Source organism: Phoxinus phoxinus, assembly GCF_949152265.1.
Source record: "Phoxinus phoxinus genome assembly, chromosome: 10".
In the NCBI taxonomy this organism is placed as follows: domain Eukaryota; kingdom Metazoa; phylum Chordata; class Actinopteri; order Cypriniformes; family Leuciscidae; genus Phoxinus; species Phoxinus phoxinus.
The window spans coordinates 24,868,147-24,884,017 of record NC_136885.1 but is presented as its reverse complement, the minus strand read 5'-3'; the positions used below and the strand labels follow the sequence as shown (position 1 = coordinate 24,884,017).

At 37.6% G+C, this 15,871-nt stretch overlaps 2 protein-coding genes across 5 annotated transcripts in view; both read left to right on the top strand.

Moving 5' to 3' along the window:
• The window catches only part of usp45 (ubiquitin specific peptidase 45), a 32,095-nt gene extending 31,094 nt beyond the window's left edge, over positions 1 to 1,001 (top strand). The window contains exon 18 of the mRNA XM_079626162.1: positions 281 to 1,001. Coding sequence (XP_079482288.1) covers positions 281 to 411 — 131 coding nt within the window. The 3' untranslated portion in view covers positions 412 to 1,001. The remainder of the gene's footprint in view (positions 1 to 280) is intronic.
• Positions 1,002 to 5,562: 4,561 nt separating this feature from the next.
• pnisr (PNN-interacting serine/arginine-rich protein) lies at positions 5,563 to 14,777 on the top strand. Of its 4 annotated transcripts, none has more exons than XM_079624574.1 (12): positions 5,563 to 5,661; positions 6,258 to 6,365; positions 6,449 to 6,631; positions 7,567 to 7,790; positions 7,878 to 8,049; positions 9,947 to 10,137; positions 11,076 to 11,219; positions 11,306 to 11,405; positions 12,013 to 12,066; positions 12,363 to 12,554; positions 13,041 to 14,070; positions 14,421 to 14,777. In XM_079624574.1, the coding sequence occupies exons 2-12, from the start codon at positions 6,275 to 6,277 to the stop codon at positions 14,449 to 14,451; spliced, it is 2,412 nt and encodes an 803-aa protein (XP_079480700.1). In that variant the 5' UTR covers positions 5,563 to 5,661; positions 6,258 to 6,274; the 3' UTR covers positions 14,452 to 14,777. The 4 variants fall into 4 exon arrangements, with proteins under 4 accessions (XP_079480700.1, XP_079480698.1, XP_079480699.1 ...); XM_079624572.1 differs by having other exon boundaries at positions 13,038 to 14,070; XM_079624573.1 differs by having other exon boundaries at positions 5,646 to 5,762; positions 13,038 to 14,070.
• Positions 14,778 to 15,871: the final 1,094 nt, after the last annotated feature.

The window sequence follows — 15,871 nt, the reverse complement described above, 5'->3', positions numbered from 1 at the left end:
TTATTTTAAATGCACATACATTTTCATTTCAATGTTTACAAGTTTTAATATTAGGTGCGATTAAAAACGGCCATAAATTCTTTAATTTAAGAATTAAATTAGAGGCCATAAACCTCTATTTAATTCACAGCCAATTTTTTTTATCTTCACTTGGTTGTGTTTCACTGTTTAATGCTAACACTGATCATTAGTAGCGCAATCCGGGTGTGTTTTTGATGTTCAGCCTCATCTCAGCCTCTTTGTGTTCCTCTGAATACCAACATCTCTGTATGTTTTTTAGGTTCCAGAGAGGCCAGTTCAGCCCCACATGGCCAGTGGGTGTACGTTAGCGACACCAACGTACAGACTGTACCGGAGTCCAGAGTGCTGAACTCTCAAGCTTATTTACTTTTCTACGAAGAACTGCTATAGAGCCGTGCGGCCGTGTGAATGCGACACAATCCAGATGAATGCAACAGGCAATATCAGCTCAGACAACCGCGAACACTTACTGCATGCCTATATCCTTGTATTTTAATGTAGGAAAGATTCCATATACTAAAAGCTTGGACTTTTGACTCATTCATTACTCAAGGTTATCTGAATTCAAATTGGGAGCCATTATTATTGGTGTAAAATAATATTCAGAAATGTTAAGTTATTTATATTTTACAGCTAATATTTGAGTTTAACATTTTGTGTGAGTGTGTGTGTGTGTGTGTGTGTGTGTGTGTGTGTGTGTTCATTTTGCTGGAAAAATTGCCAAAGAGTAATTTAGGGTAAAAATATGTATAGAATATATTATATGAGAGGGAGGATTGTGCCAAAAGAGTCTATAACCTTTGTTGTGAAAGGGAAACTCAGCACAATATGCAGCTGTTGCTTTCAAAGCCGTTTAAACTGCACTGGATCACACAAGCTATTCACTGCACAAACAACATGTCATGATTTGTTAGCAGACAATATTACATTCACAAGGCTGATTGACAACAATTTAATAAATTGTCATTTGTTGATTTTCATTCATTTATTATTTTTGTGAGCACTTTGATTTGCTTGATCAAGACTAATTTTTCATGTTTTTTAATGCATCAATAGTTAGACAGAGTGGGCCTTCCTGTAAGGTTTTATGAATTTACAACTGAGATGTAAAATGTTTCTCAATATCTAATGGTTATGGAGTTGGTATAATATTTGCCTCATGCCTAAATATGAATAGAAAACAGTTTTTTCATATTATTATTTTTCACACACAACTACATCAGATCAGTGCCTACAGTTTATGAAGGCTGAGATTGTTTGCGCATGCCTTTAGCAAAGTATTAAATTCATATAAGAGTATAAAGAGAATGATTTGTGTATATACCGATTAGAATTATACATAATTGTATGTAAAAAATGAATCCTGTTCAATACTATTTATTCTGTTTCCTGGGCAGATATTGTAACACCATAGATTTGTGTGGTGTGCAAGGCTTCAGGGTTCTTCAAGCTGTTCTTTTGCTTGAATTTTTGTGAATATAATTAGTATAAATTGTTTAAAATAATTTAAATACATTTAGTTGACAAAAATCTTTGAGTGGGCTGATCTGTTTTGTGATCTATGGGTGTCCTCTCTCTCTCTCTCTCTCTCTCTCTCTATCTGTTGTCGACCATTAGTCTCCACTGTCGCCACAAATTCCAGGATGCCATTTTCACTCTGTCCACGGCTGCGATGCGGCGTGACGGGTGAAAAGCCGTGCTGTTTTAGACCATGTCGCTGACTGGTGAAGAGGAGGTGGGTGTGGAATGCAGAAAAGGGCAACGTCCGAAACGATCCCGTCCTCCTGCCTTCCTCCTCTCCTCATTCTGTGACATTCAAATCAAGCTGTTAGACAGTTATCAGTTACAACAGAGTGTAAAGACACCAACAAGAGTGCAATCTTTTTGAAGCGTGTGTCTATTTTTAAAGCAGGGCTCTGGTTCTGGGACGTTGTGCCGGTGATTTAATGTGAGTTAATGATAGGATGTGTTCCCTCAGTCTGAACTGACAGAGTAACCTGATCTGGGTGACGGGTGGAGATGCTTTTGCTTTCAAAAGAACCCGCTGAATGTGAAGACATGTCAGGGTGGGAAAGGGTTTTTGCTTTTCTTTATACCTTCAGGGCAGACATAACAAGTGGTTAGAGATGATGCTTGTTATCTTTTTTGACCCAGCTGTGTTTCTGGTTTACTCGACGACATGTAACCTCTTCTGTCATTCTTGCAAATGCAACTCTGTCTGTTTGGGGTGGCAGCACAGTGCTACACTTGTCTGAGGCTGGGTGAATTATACTCCCTATCGCTGGACACTAAAAACTAGATACTAGAATCGGTATGATGGATAGGATATCAAAGCTCCATTTAAGTGACGGCCATCTCATTTCATGCTATTAAACCAGTCCTAGTGTGTGCATTTATCTGCTATTATGTGTTGTAGATGCCAGCGAGGTTCTCTGGAATGTCGGGTGTATTCAACTCTTGGATGCTTTACATTATTAATTTGTTGAATGTTTGTCCTTAAAATTCCTTCATTCCACACAAGCTTCAGTAACAGTGTGGTATTGACTTGCTCACTGAAACGATCAATACCACACGCGCTCTTGTCTTTGATATTAAATTCAGTTTTCACAAACTGCAACCAGAGAACCTAAAAGGAAAGGAAAAGAAAGACTGTTACATTAAATTCTTATAACACTACATGTCTAGTATGTTTGTCAATATATGGGAACTGGTCATTTTGAGAATGTAACTGGACATTATTTCAACAATTGAATCACATTTTCACAATACTGTTTATTTTAAATGGTCCAGTAGTAAGAGAAATTCCATGTAGTCTCTAAATTATCATAAGGTCCTAAAAATGACTTAATAATTATAAAAACCTATTAACCAATTTTATGCTTAGTAATATTTAAACTTGATTTCTAATATGCAGAGGTGTCACCCTGTATCCATTCTGCTGGGGTCCTGGGGCCTGTTTCAGAAAGGAGGTTAAGTGAAAACTCTGAGTATTTTAACCCTGAAATGAGGGAAACTCTGGGTTTTCTGTTTCTGAATGGGAGGTAAATCAAACCTGAGAAAGCAGAGTAAGTCAAGCCCGTTTCTGAAAGAGAGGTAACTTATACTCAAGAGTCAGTTACCATGGCAAATTACTCTGTGAACCTAACCTGGTCGGGAGCAGGTTTTCTTCGGTAAACCCAGAGTTTCTTGCGGTCTCCTCCCCTTTTTTAAAGAGGAAGCGGTGTTTAAACACCTCATTCATTCTTTCTGTACATTAATTAATTGCTGTTTTTACTGTTGTTTTTTCACATTTTTTTTATAAGATGAAGTCTATATAACTCCTTAACTGGCAACTGAAAATACAGTAGATTAGAGTTTCATCATGTAGTTCTAAACAAATTCTACAGAATTAAACTGTGGCATTTACTGAAAATCACTGAAGTGTGTTCATCTGTGCACCAGAAGTTGATGGACCCTGGGGGGTACATATTATATATTATACATATATAATATTAATAATGTTATATTAATAAACATTATATTAATAATATTATATTAATATTAACATGACCTCTGGCCTCTCGGTGGCAGCAGAAACTGTTTCTTCATCCCCATCATCCTGGGAAGATAAGCATTTGGTTGACTACACTTTATAATAGGCCTAGTATTTGTCATAATTTCTTGTGTATTGAGTAGGCTACGTACAACTGCCTGGGGTTCTGTTGGGACAGGAGGCTCCAAAAGACAGATATTAGATATTATTATCAGAATCTGTATGGACCAACCAAAAACACCCAACCCAAAGTAAAATAAATGGAAATATCAAAAATACCCTACATAAAAAAGAACACATATGTAGACCTCTTACATTTTATGAAGGCCCTTGGATCTCCAGGAGTGACTGACTCTGATGAAGTCCCTCCAGGAATTCCCTCAGCCAAAAATGCTGCTGCACTGCTAGACACTGGATGCCATTTAGTTATTTAATATGTCAAATGTTTGTAAAGTCAGACTTCACCCATTATATGCTCAAGCCTTACCTGATTGAATTATGATTTTATATTTCATTTTCAGCTACTGCCACATTCTTTTAATGCCTGCAGGATTGCACATAGCCTACATGAAAATTAAAATAAATAACTGTTCTCCCAGTGTCACCTCTGATAGGCTATTATAACAGTTGGGTAAGTTACTCTAAAATAGTTATTAATTACTAACTACAAATGACATCTTCAACAGTGTAATTAGATTAATGTAATAATTACTATCTTTAGAAAGTATTGGTCTACTTATTACTAATTACTAAATCCCATATCAACCTCAACCACTTGAACAATACAAGGTGAGACAAGAAACTGCACTTTTAATGCTTTCAAACTAACGATAAACAATTGCATTCTTGAATTGACCAAATTATTCTTGAATTGACCAAAGTGTCTAGAGGGAGAAGGTTACATTCAAAATATACCTTTTAAAAATGTATGTTAAATCCACTATTGTTTTATACAGAATTGTTCTATAGTCTATGCAGTAGCCTATTTAACGTCATTATAATACATCAGATTTTATTTTAAATTACAGAAGAATTAAGAGTAATCCCTTTAATTAAACTACAATATTTAGATTACTTGGTAATTAATTACACCCAACACTGTATAACATTAATTCCTCTTTGTGTCTGGCGCTGTTGCCATGGTGACTCATAATATCTGCGCTCCATTGATAATGGCTTTTTATAGTTGTGGTGCACGCGCTTAACTCAGAGTCAGTCAACTTAGAGTTGATTGAACTAACTAATTTCAGCTGATCTGTAACTGAAAACTCAGAGTTTCTCATCGCAGGGTAAGTCAACTCTGAGTTCAAGTTTTAGTTGGTTGAACCTCCTTATTGAAACAGGCCCCTGGTCTTGACTTTTTTAAGGGATAGCCTATATAAATTCATTATCAGACAAAACATGCTTGTACAAATAATTAAACATCAAGAAGCGGAGATTATTATTTTTTTAATAACCAAGAATCCTATAGTCCTGAAAAAACCTTGGTATATGAGGGAATTTTATAAGTGTAATTGTTGGGTCATTCCTGGATTTGGTGCCTTTTGTGTCCCCAGTAAAAATCATGATCTTACTGCCTTAATGTTAAAAAAAATATGAATTTTAAACCTGTCTTAGTCATAAATAACAAAATTTCAACTCTAAGCATATTGAAGTTGATTTTTAAAAAAGTAATTTTTTACAAGCAGCTTTATCATTACAGAAGTAGCCTACCAAAAATCTCTTGGGCAGCGGGGGACTTTTGAGTCAAAAAAGTTAAACCATTGATTTAGATTCATCCATAGACTTGATGATGTGCAGAAATTTGTATGTATAAAACAAACAAGCATTACATTTTATATATTTAGAAGGGTATTTTAGACAATTTTAGTTATTCTTTTTAATTTATACAGTAAGATCTTATTTGATTTTAGAAGATTATTAATGTTATTTTAAAAATATTATAATTAAACTATAATGATGTGTATAGAAATAGTGTTTATAAATGTATTTTTATTGATATGATCCTCACGCATATCCACTAGAGGGCCTGTGGGGTGAGGTCACTGTTGTTGGCATTGTTTCCGGGTCATCGTTTCATCGCCATTTTACTGTTGAGAAGTGGAGAGGTAAGGAATCGCAACGTGTCTGTAATTCTTCAGCGAACTCCTTCAGAGTCCTGCGCTTCTCATTGGGATCTATTGCGGAGATTACGGAACTAGTACATTTTGTGCGTTTTAAAAAGCCTTGAATATTTTTTTAATGAGTGTTGATGTTGTAGACGCGCGGCCTAACGCTTGCATAGCCGAATTGACGTCGACGCTTGTGTTACTTTTACTCTTGTCATAATTATATTCAGTGAAAAACAGAAAGATTAAATGCACAGAAAGACTTTGTAAAACACGGGTGCATGTACCATCCTAGTCTGGTTTTGCAGTATTCTGATTGCGATTGTGTATTCTCTGCTGTGTGTCTTCGGAACTGCAGCTGTGCGGGTTGACTTACATTACAAATATAATGATCCGCAATGAAAAAGGAGGGTTTGTTTTTCATGTCCTTATAAGGAAACTGCAAGTCTTAAATGCTCTATTTGCTGTCACCCTTTGTTCCCTGTTAATTATGTGCAAATAAAATGTTTGTTTTCATGCACCTCTGCGTGTGTATTGCACAAAATGTTTTTCAAATATTAGTGCTGCATAATCTGACAAATCGGCTTCTGGCACAGGAATCACAAAGTGAGAGATGTGGGACCAGGGAGGACAACCCTGGCCTCAGTGGCCTCTGGGCTCACAGCAGCAGTGGATGCAGTCGTTTCAGCATCAGCAGGATCCAGGTTAGGCCGTTGTTCTTATCTGACTGAGATAATATACACCGATCATGTACTCTAGTTGTTTAAACTGCTAGGTTGTGTTGCAGGTCAAGTGGACTGGGCTGCTCTAGCACAAGCATGGATAGCACAGAAAGAGTCCACCGGAGGGGTTGCCGACCAGCCTGTAATTCAGCCCAATGGCCAGGAGATGCAGAACATGGAACCTCCAGCCCATAATAACCATGGTGCCTTTCCAGGCGATCACAATTTTGGCAGGGGTTGGCAACCAGGTGAGAACATTTTTTTCAGTTTGACCATGGGTGTTTTAAAGAGAATGTCAAATAAAAAAAGTTAGTAAATCATGCGTCCAGTTTTAGACTCATTGCTTACTGCATTGTTTGTTGTCAGGCCATGAAATGGAAATTTTATAAATGCATCTTATCTTAATGATCTTATTGTGAATATTTAATCCAGGCATGTTTAATTTTTATATACGTTTAATCAAATGAACTTGATCTTCTGATGAAACGACTGACTTCTCTGTGGTGTTGTATGTCCGCTTAAACCCCGCCCCTTTCTTACAATCGACTATATGCTCTCATTCAGTTCTGCTTTCATCCAGTGTACAACCAATGGATAGAACCAAGTCCCCTTCCTACTTTTTTATTGTTTGATAATTCGATAATTCATTCACAAACTGTAATCTCTAACTGTCGTACGTGCGTTCACAAGACACTGGCGTTCCAGCGTATCATGTGATTGAAAGCAGAAGTAGCCCTGTCTTATAGGCTGCAGCTAAAGGGTTGCCAAAGGATAAACTATGGTGGTGCATCGGAATAAATAAAAAAACGAAGATATTCGGCCAAAACATCAAAGAATTATTTGTTGTTGTTTTGGCCAAACTCATTTACTGAAATACTAATGCTTAATTAGCACTTTTCTGATGCCTCTTAGTGTTTAATTCACCACTTGTATAAGCTACAGCAAATAAGCGCAATGTAGATGCATTTTACCGTCACCAAAAATGCTGCTAGTGTAGCAATATGGAACATTTGTTCAGCTGAGACTTTATTACAACTGATTTAATTCATAACCTGATATCACAACACCCTGAGAACCATACTGTGTTCAAATAGCCACTTAAACATGCCAGTGCTTATCATAAGTGCACAGCTGATATGTTAAAAGTGTTTAAAATATGATCTTACTTGCGGATTGTTTATAGAGTGGGCAATGCATAGCCAGCCTCCTCATCCCCCTCCAGAACAACCATGGATTCCTTCTGGCCAAGGACCGATGGATGTCGTCAACCCGTCAGAAGACAGTAACAGTCAAGACAGTTTGGAATTTCCTGGAGACCCACACCGTGGGGGCTTTCCTCAAAACAGTCATGGGTTTGGGGGTCAGCCTGAGCCTTACCCAGTTGGTGTCAATCAGTTTGATTATCAGGTACGCTTGCTTAGGTCTGGGTTATCAAAAGTTATTTCCAATTTCCTAACTTCTGTTGTAGTTACATTTATGTCCATTTCACCTTAGCATGGAGCAGCTCCAACGGGGGCATCATATGGACCACCCTCAACCGGGTTTCACGCACCTTATTGGCCTGAAGCACCGCAGAACAGAAGAGACCGGCTTCCTACCTTCAGACCAGAACGGCCCAGATCCCCCCCCAACCAGATGGGAATAAAACCAGAGACGCCTACTCTTGGTGAATATAAATATTGATTAATGTAGATGCATAAGGGCCATAACACACCAAGTCGACGGTCGGCCGTCTGTGAGCGTCTGTCGGGCTAGAACTAACAAATATTTTTTCTATTGATTAATCTATTGATTTTTATTTATCTATTTTATCCATTATTTTTTACGATTGATCGAATAATCTAGTGTTTTAATTTTTCCACCTATATATTTAATTTTTTTCCTCCTTCTGAATAGTCGATTAATCATTTGGCTAATTTACCAATAAATAATAGCTGTAACTAATTTATGAACTTTTTGATGCATTTTTGCAGAGCACCATTTTATTCGGTGTCCGTTTGAAAAATTCCCACACTTTAGATCGGGCTCAATTTTTGTAATAACGGCTGATTTTCAGCATGCCCAGGAGTTTGAGCCGCAATCACTTGGAATGAACATTAACCGTATGATATTAACCGTACAATTTACAATCTTACCTGAGTATTCTAGTGCACAAATATTTTCATAACACGAGCCTCATCATGATTGATATTCAAATTGGTAAACAAGTGTTGCTGTTATAGACATTTATTTCCTTACACGCATGCACTAGTTCAGTGTTTCCCAACTTTTTTTCAGTCACGGCACCCTTTGAAAATTTTCACAAATTTGTGGCACCCTACACTAGTGTTGTCACTATACTACTTTGATACGATACCTTGAAATGTATCGATTTTCAATACCACAGGGAAGAACCGCCTACTGTCATATAGATATTTTTAATATCTAAAATAAAAATTGTCAATCCATTGAAAGTCTAGGAATCAGTCCTTTCTTCTGAAGAGATTACTTTATATGATTACATATTTAATCATAAATAAATATAAATATTTATATATAGGCTTTTATTCATATATAAACATTGCTCAATTACTATTGGAAATCTCATCTAAATGTTTGCTCACTCAGTGTATTTGTGTTTTTATATTGGGATAATTTTGTTATAATTGGACAAGATGGCTTGTTTTTAATATATATTATAATGTAATAATTTCACAGTTAATCTCCAAATGAATGTAGAAACAACATACAGTATAATTAAATAATTGTTTAATGAATGAAGGCAAGTATCACTGATACCAATACTGCTACTGATGTCGTTTTTTTTTCCCAATTCTAAACATTAATTATCGCCATTCAACACTACAGTATAATTGAAAGCTATCGATTTTAACATTTATTATGCTCCAAAAAACATACATTGTTATATACACAGAAATTGAATATAGTTATCAAACACTTTAGTCTTCACTGCATAAATTATACATTAAATATAGATGAATCCTTATTAATGCTACGTTCTTTAGTCAAGAGCAGTGAGTCATTTTCTGTTACCTGTGTTCTTTGATTTGACAGCACAGACATAACCGATGTGTTTATGTAAATACACGGAAAAACGGACGTTGTGACTATTTTTGTCTGATTTGACTGTAAGCGTAACAAGCCATGGAAAAGTGGCAGCTTTATGTGCACTGGGAATGAAATAATAATACGCAACCCCCTCAATTCAATGCCGAAAACTTACAATTTGCATGTTTATATATATGTGGGTTATTTGTTATTCGAGACATCTGAGATTGATGGTACATAATACAAATAATAATTTTTGACCCATTTTAGCAATTTAAAAATGTTTGATGGATTTTGTTACACAGCACCCCTGTTGGGAAACGCCGCACTAGTTGACAGTCGCCAGTAGTTTTTGCGATGTGTTCAAGTGCAGCTTTTTGGCCAAGACGCAGCCGACATGAGGCACCTTCACCTCCCGTCGCCGTTTGTTCTTTGACGTCGACTTGGTCTGTCACGGCCTTAAGAAAAACTGCTGTTATAGATGGATGCACATGGTAACATTGTTTTGGTCCTAGATGCTGTTAAACGGAGGACCTTGCCGGCATGGATTCGAGAAGGCCTGGAAAAGATGGACCGTGAGAAGCAGAAAAAGTTGGAGAAGGAGAGGATGGAGAAAGAGCGTGCTGAAATGGCAATTAATGAAAGGGATAGCGATATAGTAGAGGAGGAAGGTGATGGGCCTCGGTTGCCACGCAAGAGCAAATTTGTAAGCATCTTTTTCAGAATCTGTTTACAGCGAAGGAACCTGCTGAGGTTACTTTGGCAACTGTTGTCCCAGGGTTCACTGACATGCACAAATGTTCATTGACATGATCATTATTATCTTTAGTAATTCAAAGACACCATGAAATGGCTCGACAAGCACAATTTTATTTCTCTTGTTGATGTATTTTCCATTGAAACATTGAGTGTGTACACTACTTTTCAAAAGTATGAGGTTAGTAAATGTTATAAAGAAATTTCTACTTTTATTCAGAAAGGGCTGCATTAAATTAATCAACTGGCAGTAAAAACGTTTACATTGTTACCAGAAAATTCTATTTCAAATAATGTTTTGAACTTCCTATTCTTTAAAGAATCCTGAAAAAATTAATTACGGTTTCTAAAAATATATTAAGAAACATAGCATAAGAAATATTTATTGAGCATCAAATCAGCATATTAGAATGACTTCTGAAGGATCATGTGACACTGAAGAATGATGTAATGATGCTAAAAATTCAGCTTTGGCACCACAACAACAAACTACATTTTAAAAACTAATAAAATAGAAAACTTACATAAATTAACAAAAAATATTTCAGAATATTGCCGTTTTTATTGTATTTTCGAACAAATTGATGCAGTCATAGTAAGGTTAAGAGACTTTTTTTTTTTTTTTTTTTTTTTTTTAATTAACTTTCCAGGCACAAACTTTTGAACAGTAGAGTATATCTGCTACAACTTATAGGCATAAACTAGCACATATGACCTTAAATTTGACAGGGACTAAGCCACAAAACTTCCAATTAATTTCATGGAGTCTTTTAAGTTGTTACATTGCTTGTTAGCTGTTGCACCCTAACACTAAAAATACCTCTCGGCGCTAATGTCATTCGCAAGCATGTGGTCTCTGGTCCAATCATCTACTCCTCTTTAATTCAGGACAGTGATGATGAGGATGGTGAAGATGGTGCCGGCGAGGATGGCGAATCCGGGAGGAGGCTGGAGTTTGGTGGTAGAACTTCTCCTGTTCAAGAAGACCAAAGTGAACCAGAAATGACAGAAGAGGAGAAAGAGTTTCAGCTGGTCTGTTCACACAAACCTCTGTCTTTGCATTCGCCAGTCCACACTCGTGACTTGTGCTTCTCACCGTTCCTATTTGCTTCTTATAGATGCTGATGACTAAAACTCTTCTCACCGAAGTCCTCCTTGAAGTCACAAATGAGGAGATCTTCATACTGGCTAAAGAGACTCATCGCAGAGCCACTAAAGGTCTGCTCCTGTTCTCTTCTGTCCGTGCAACTGTGCCTTCACGTTTAATTCTGAGGAAGAGACATATTTTCACAGAAACTAGACTTGGTTATGTTTTGACTGATATATACATTTTATCTGACTGATGCACCTTGGTAATACTTTGATAAGCAAAAGTATATTTCTTCATTGGCCATTCTATGCTAATGCAACAGATGAAAACAAACCGCAGAGGGAGGGTGGATATCGTCACATAGATGCAGTTAAATGCAATCTTTCAAAGGGTTCCCAGTCAAATCCGTTCCTAGATTTACTTCCTGTAAAACAAGTACTTCCTCACTTCAGTGTTTGCCAGATGGCTTCTCATTTCGAAAGTGACACTGCATTAGTACAGACTGGTTTTCTCCTCCACTGTTTGCCTGTTTGACAGATTTTGTGTGATAACCTTTTTCTTCTCTCCATCCTTTTTTTTTCTTTTCTTTTTTTTTTTTTTTCCTTTTTTTTTGCCGAAGGCAGCTCTTGTGAATAGTGCATATGTGTACCCTCATCTCTAGAGACTCTTGCCTATTCGAAAGTGGTGGCTGTATGTGTTTTAACATGTTGTTCCTGTTGTTGATGTGAATCAAAGCTCCTGCAAAACAGCTGGCACAGTCAAATGCACTGGCTTCTCTGACCGGCCTTGGTAAGTGTCTTTACATTTAGGTCCTCCGGGGGGGTGGGGGGGACGTAAACAGGGGTGTGGGGGTTCTCAGCTCTCTAATGAACTTTGTTACAAGCTCAAGAGCTCAAGCAAGCAGATCTTCTCAAAATGGTTAGCTTCCAGCAACACTTTATAGAAGATTATAAAACGCATGCTTCTTTTATTAAGGTGGGCTTTAGTGAAGTATTATGTAGGTGAGAAAGGAGGGACTGTTAGCTTGCGACTTGGAATGCTATGCTCCTGCAGTCCGTTATAAGTGGGGGGCTTTGTTGCCGCAGGAGGGCTGGGTGAGTACGGCTCGGACGAGAGTGAGGATGAGGAGCGGAGTGTGAAAGGATCGGATTCATCGGATACAGACGATGAAGAGCTGCAGCACCGCATTCGCCAGAAACAGGATGCCTTCCGTCGCAAAGAGAGGGAGGAGCAACAGCTGCAGGAGAGGCTGGCACTGGAGGTACAGACTATAAAAGGTGGGTACATCCAGAGTGTGTGTGTGTATATATTGTATATGTATATAATTCAAAATTAATCTAAATTATATACATTTGATGTATATCTTTTAATATTTAATTTATAAAAAGTGTGTACTTTTTTATATAAATATAAACACTATATTATTGAATGTTAAAGGTATATTTTGTAATGTATATTGTTTTATTATAAAATGTCATTTATTCCTGCGATTGCAAAGCTGAATTTTCAGTATCATTACTCCAGTCTTCAGTGTCACATGATCCATGAGAAAGCATTCCAGTATGTGGATTTGGTGCTTAAGAAACATTTATTAATGTTGATACATTTGGTCAATTAAATGCATCTTTGCTATATATATATATATATATATATATATTAGTGTTTTTTTTATTAAATAAGTTATTAGTTGACAAAGAAAATAACTATTATTCAACCTTGTAAAATGTGTATACAATAACTTTTTGTGTTTGTGTTTTCAGAAGATTTGGCATCGGAAAGAGTGAGCAGAGAGAGGGCAGGTTATGAGGAGCAGACAGATTCTAAACACAAACAGGAAGTTAGGGAAAGGGAGGCAGAGCCTACAGTAGAGCGACGCAGGTCACGTAGTGAGCCTGAGGTCAGTGAGGTCAAGCGTGCGAGCAAAGAGCACACAGGGCGTAACGGAGGAAGTGCCAGCCCCTCGCCGAGTGAGCGACGTAGCCGCACCTCCAGCTCTAGCTCTTTCAGCAGCCGGTCCTCTTCGTCCTCCTCATCCTCCTCTCGTAGCTCCTCCCGCTCCTCCTCTCCTAGAAGGAAAAGGCGACGCAGCCGCTCCGCCTCTCGCGGGACTCGCAGGCGCAGCCGAAGTCGCAGCTCTCGCAGGCATCACTCAGAGCGCGACAAGGGCAGAGACAGGAGGCGGAGCACCGAACGTTCCTCTCGTCACAGGAAGCGCAGCCAATCGCGGCAGCGTAGATCTAGCAGGGGCCGCAGGAGCAGGTCCAAAGCGAGTCGCAGCCGCAGCAGAGAGAGGAGGCGCAGCAGGGACCGCAGGCGCAGCCGGAGTCGCAGTACGAGCCGCAACAGGCGGAAACAGAAAGCCTCCAGCAAGGACAGGGACAGAGACAGGAGGAAAGAGAGGAGCCGGAGCCATGACAAGGAGAAGAAGAAAAAAGAGAAGGAATTAGATAAAAAGAAAGACAAGCAGAAGGGCAAGGAGAAAGAGGGCGAGGGCAGTTCAGTAAGGGACGAGGAAGACGACGGCAAATCGAGGCGGAAAAAAGAGAGCGAGAGGACTGACTCTCACAATGAGAGGTTTTCCCGGCAAGACAGCAAATCTAGCAAGAAAGGCTCCGCCAAAGCTAGCAAGAAGTATTCCGATTCAGAGTCCAGCAGGAGCAGGTCCCCTTCCCCTGAGGTTAGCAAAGAAAAAAAGTCTAAGAAATCAAAACGTAGTCGATCAAGGTCAACGGAAAAATCTCACAAGTCTGGTAAGAAGGCAAGCCGCAAACACAAGTCTAAGTCACGATCAAGGTAGTATCCATTTTCTTTCTACTTTTTTTATTGTTGAACTGCTTTAATTGTGTGTGTGTGAATGATCAATAGTATTTAGAACGTCAACTGTTGCAATTCAAATTAGGTTCAAGTTCATTTTAAATTAACATGGTATATTTAAAATTGCAGTCACATAATGTTGAATGTATAATAGCAGTTATCCATAAATGGTTGGGCTGTGCTTCTCAAGTGCTACTGAGATTGATATAATTTCCCCCCTTTTCTCATTCAGTGTTGATCCAACAGCTGTTTAAGGTGTGTGTATGAAGCTCTGGATGTGATCTGTTCTAGTGATTGCACTAATAGTCTGTCTCCCGTTTCTCTTGCAGGTCCACATCTCCCAGCCGTCGCAAGCGTTGAGGGGTGTTCTGCCTCTTATCTGTGCACTTCTTTTAAAATTCCATGAGTTAACAGGCTTGTCTCATTATCGAGGCAACGTTGTAGGTGAACTCTCCACTCCAAATCCCCTCACTCCCCTCATTTTGTAAATATATGGTATTTTTAAGTGTTGTCTTCAAAACGGATGATTTTGAATGATAGTTTCTTTTTTGCCTTGTATTATGCAAGACTAAGCATAGTAGTCAATAGTACCTTGAAATTGTAACATTTTAAAAACCTAACACCAGAGGAAATAAATTCTCATTTAATGTAAATTGTTCAATAAAACAAGAATGATTCTTTCTGTCTGACATGGCCTGCCTCATTTTGTTTGCTGTTTGAAATGCCTTGTTCTGGGTGGAGACAGATTGTCAACAATGTAGAATTATTATGAGCATATTTACAATAAAATCTTCATTAATGATTTACCATTGTCTATAAACCACATTCAGTGTTTGCACAACAATTAAAAGTTTGATCACTTACCTTCATGTTGTTTTAAAACTGACTTTTTTTTTTCCTGTGAAAATATTTTGGCATTATTTTCAATAAAAAGAAAGTGAGTGGGGATTGGGATCAACCTCCAAAAGCACTATAAAGACGTCTCGTGCACTATATAACTATACTAGTATTCTGGAACTATGCACTGCATTTGTTACAAACATATTTTTAAGGTATTCACTTATAACCGCTGAGCACTGTGGACGAACCGAGGCAGTGAGTTGAACTCGAGATCTGTATCAGTTTGGTTCATGAACTCGCATCGTTCAGACTGTTTTTGTGAACTGTACATTCTTCAAAAAATCTGTTTTACATAGCAGAAATAAATTTGTACATGGATGTTTCTGCAACTACAAGCACTTTTGACTCTCCCAAATAAAAAAAGCCATATGAATTTAAATTTTAACCATCACAGTCCATAATACATAAAAAGATGTACACAAAATTGAATGTAATCATTAAGATTTGGTGTTTATTTTTTATGGTTTTCATCTCTTATTTTTAGGAAATGTCCTTACCGCAACAACGATAAATTGAAACATTTTTATTTTTTAATTTCTATAAAAAAATGTATACATTCACAGTTACTTTAAAGATTTGTCCATTTTTGTAAAATCTAGTATTAAAAAGTAATTTAAAATAAGGGGGGTTTATGATTTTCTTTATGCCATGGAAAATGTTGATGTTAACCTTAGATATCAATTGCTTTCATACATGCCAAAGATAAAACATTTAGCTTTTTATGATAAATATAATTTTAATGTTTAAATCATCTCTCCTGAAGTGTTACAATTATTTTTGCAAACAAAAATCTGATTAATAATTAAAATAAATCATTGCTGCGGTAATGGACAGTTTGTATCGGTAAGGCCACAATGTTAATGTAGAGAAAAACAGTGAC

Excerpts from the sequence above, each read along its gene's own strand:
- pnisr (XM_079624572.1), top strand. The coding sequence starts at position 6,275 with ATGTGGGACCAGGGAGGACAACCCTGGCCTCAGTGGCCTCTGGGCTCA. Across the intron at positions 11,406-12,012 it reads TCATCGCAGAGCCACTAAAG|CTCCTGCAAAACAGCTGGCA; the intron begins GTCTGCTCCTGT and ends TGTGAATCAAAG. Across the intron at positions 14,071-14,420 it reads AAGTCTAAGTCACGATCAAG|GTCCACATCTCCCAGCCGTC; the intron begins GTAGTATCCATT and ends TTTCTCTTGCAG.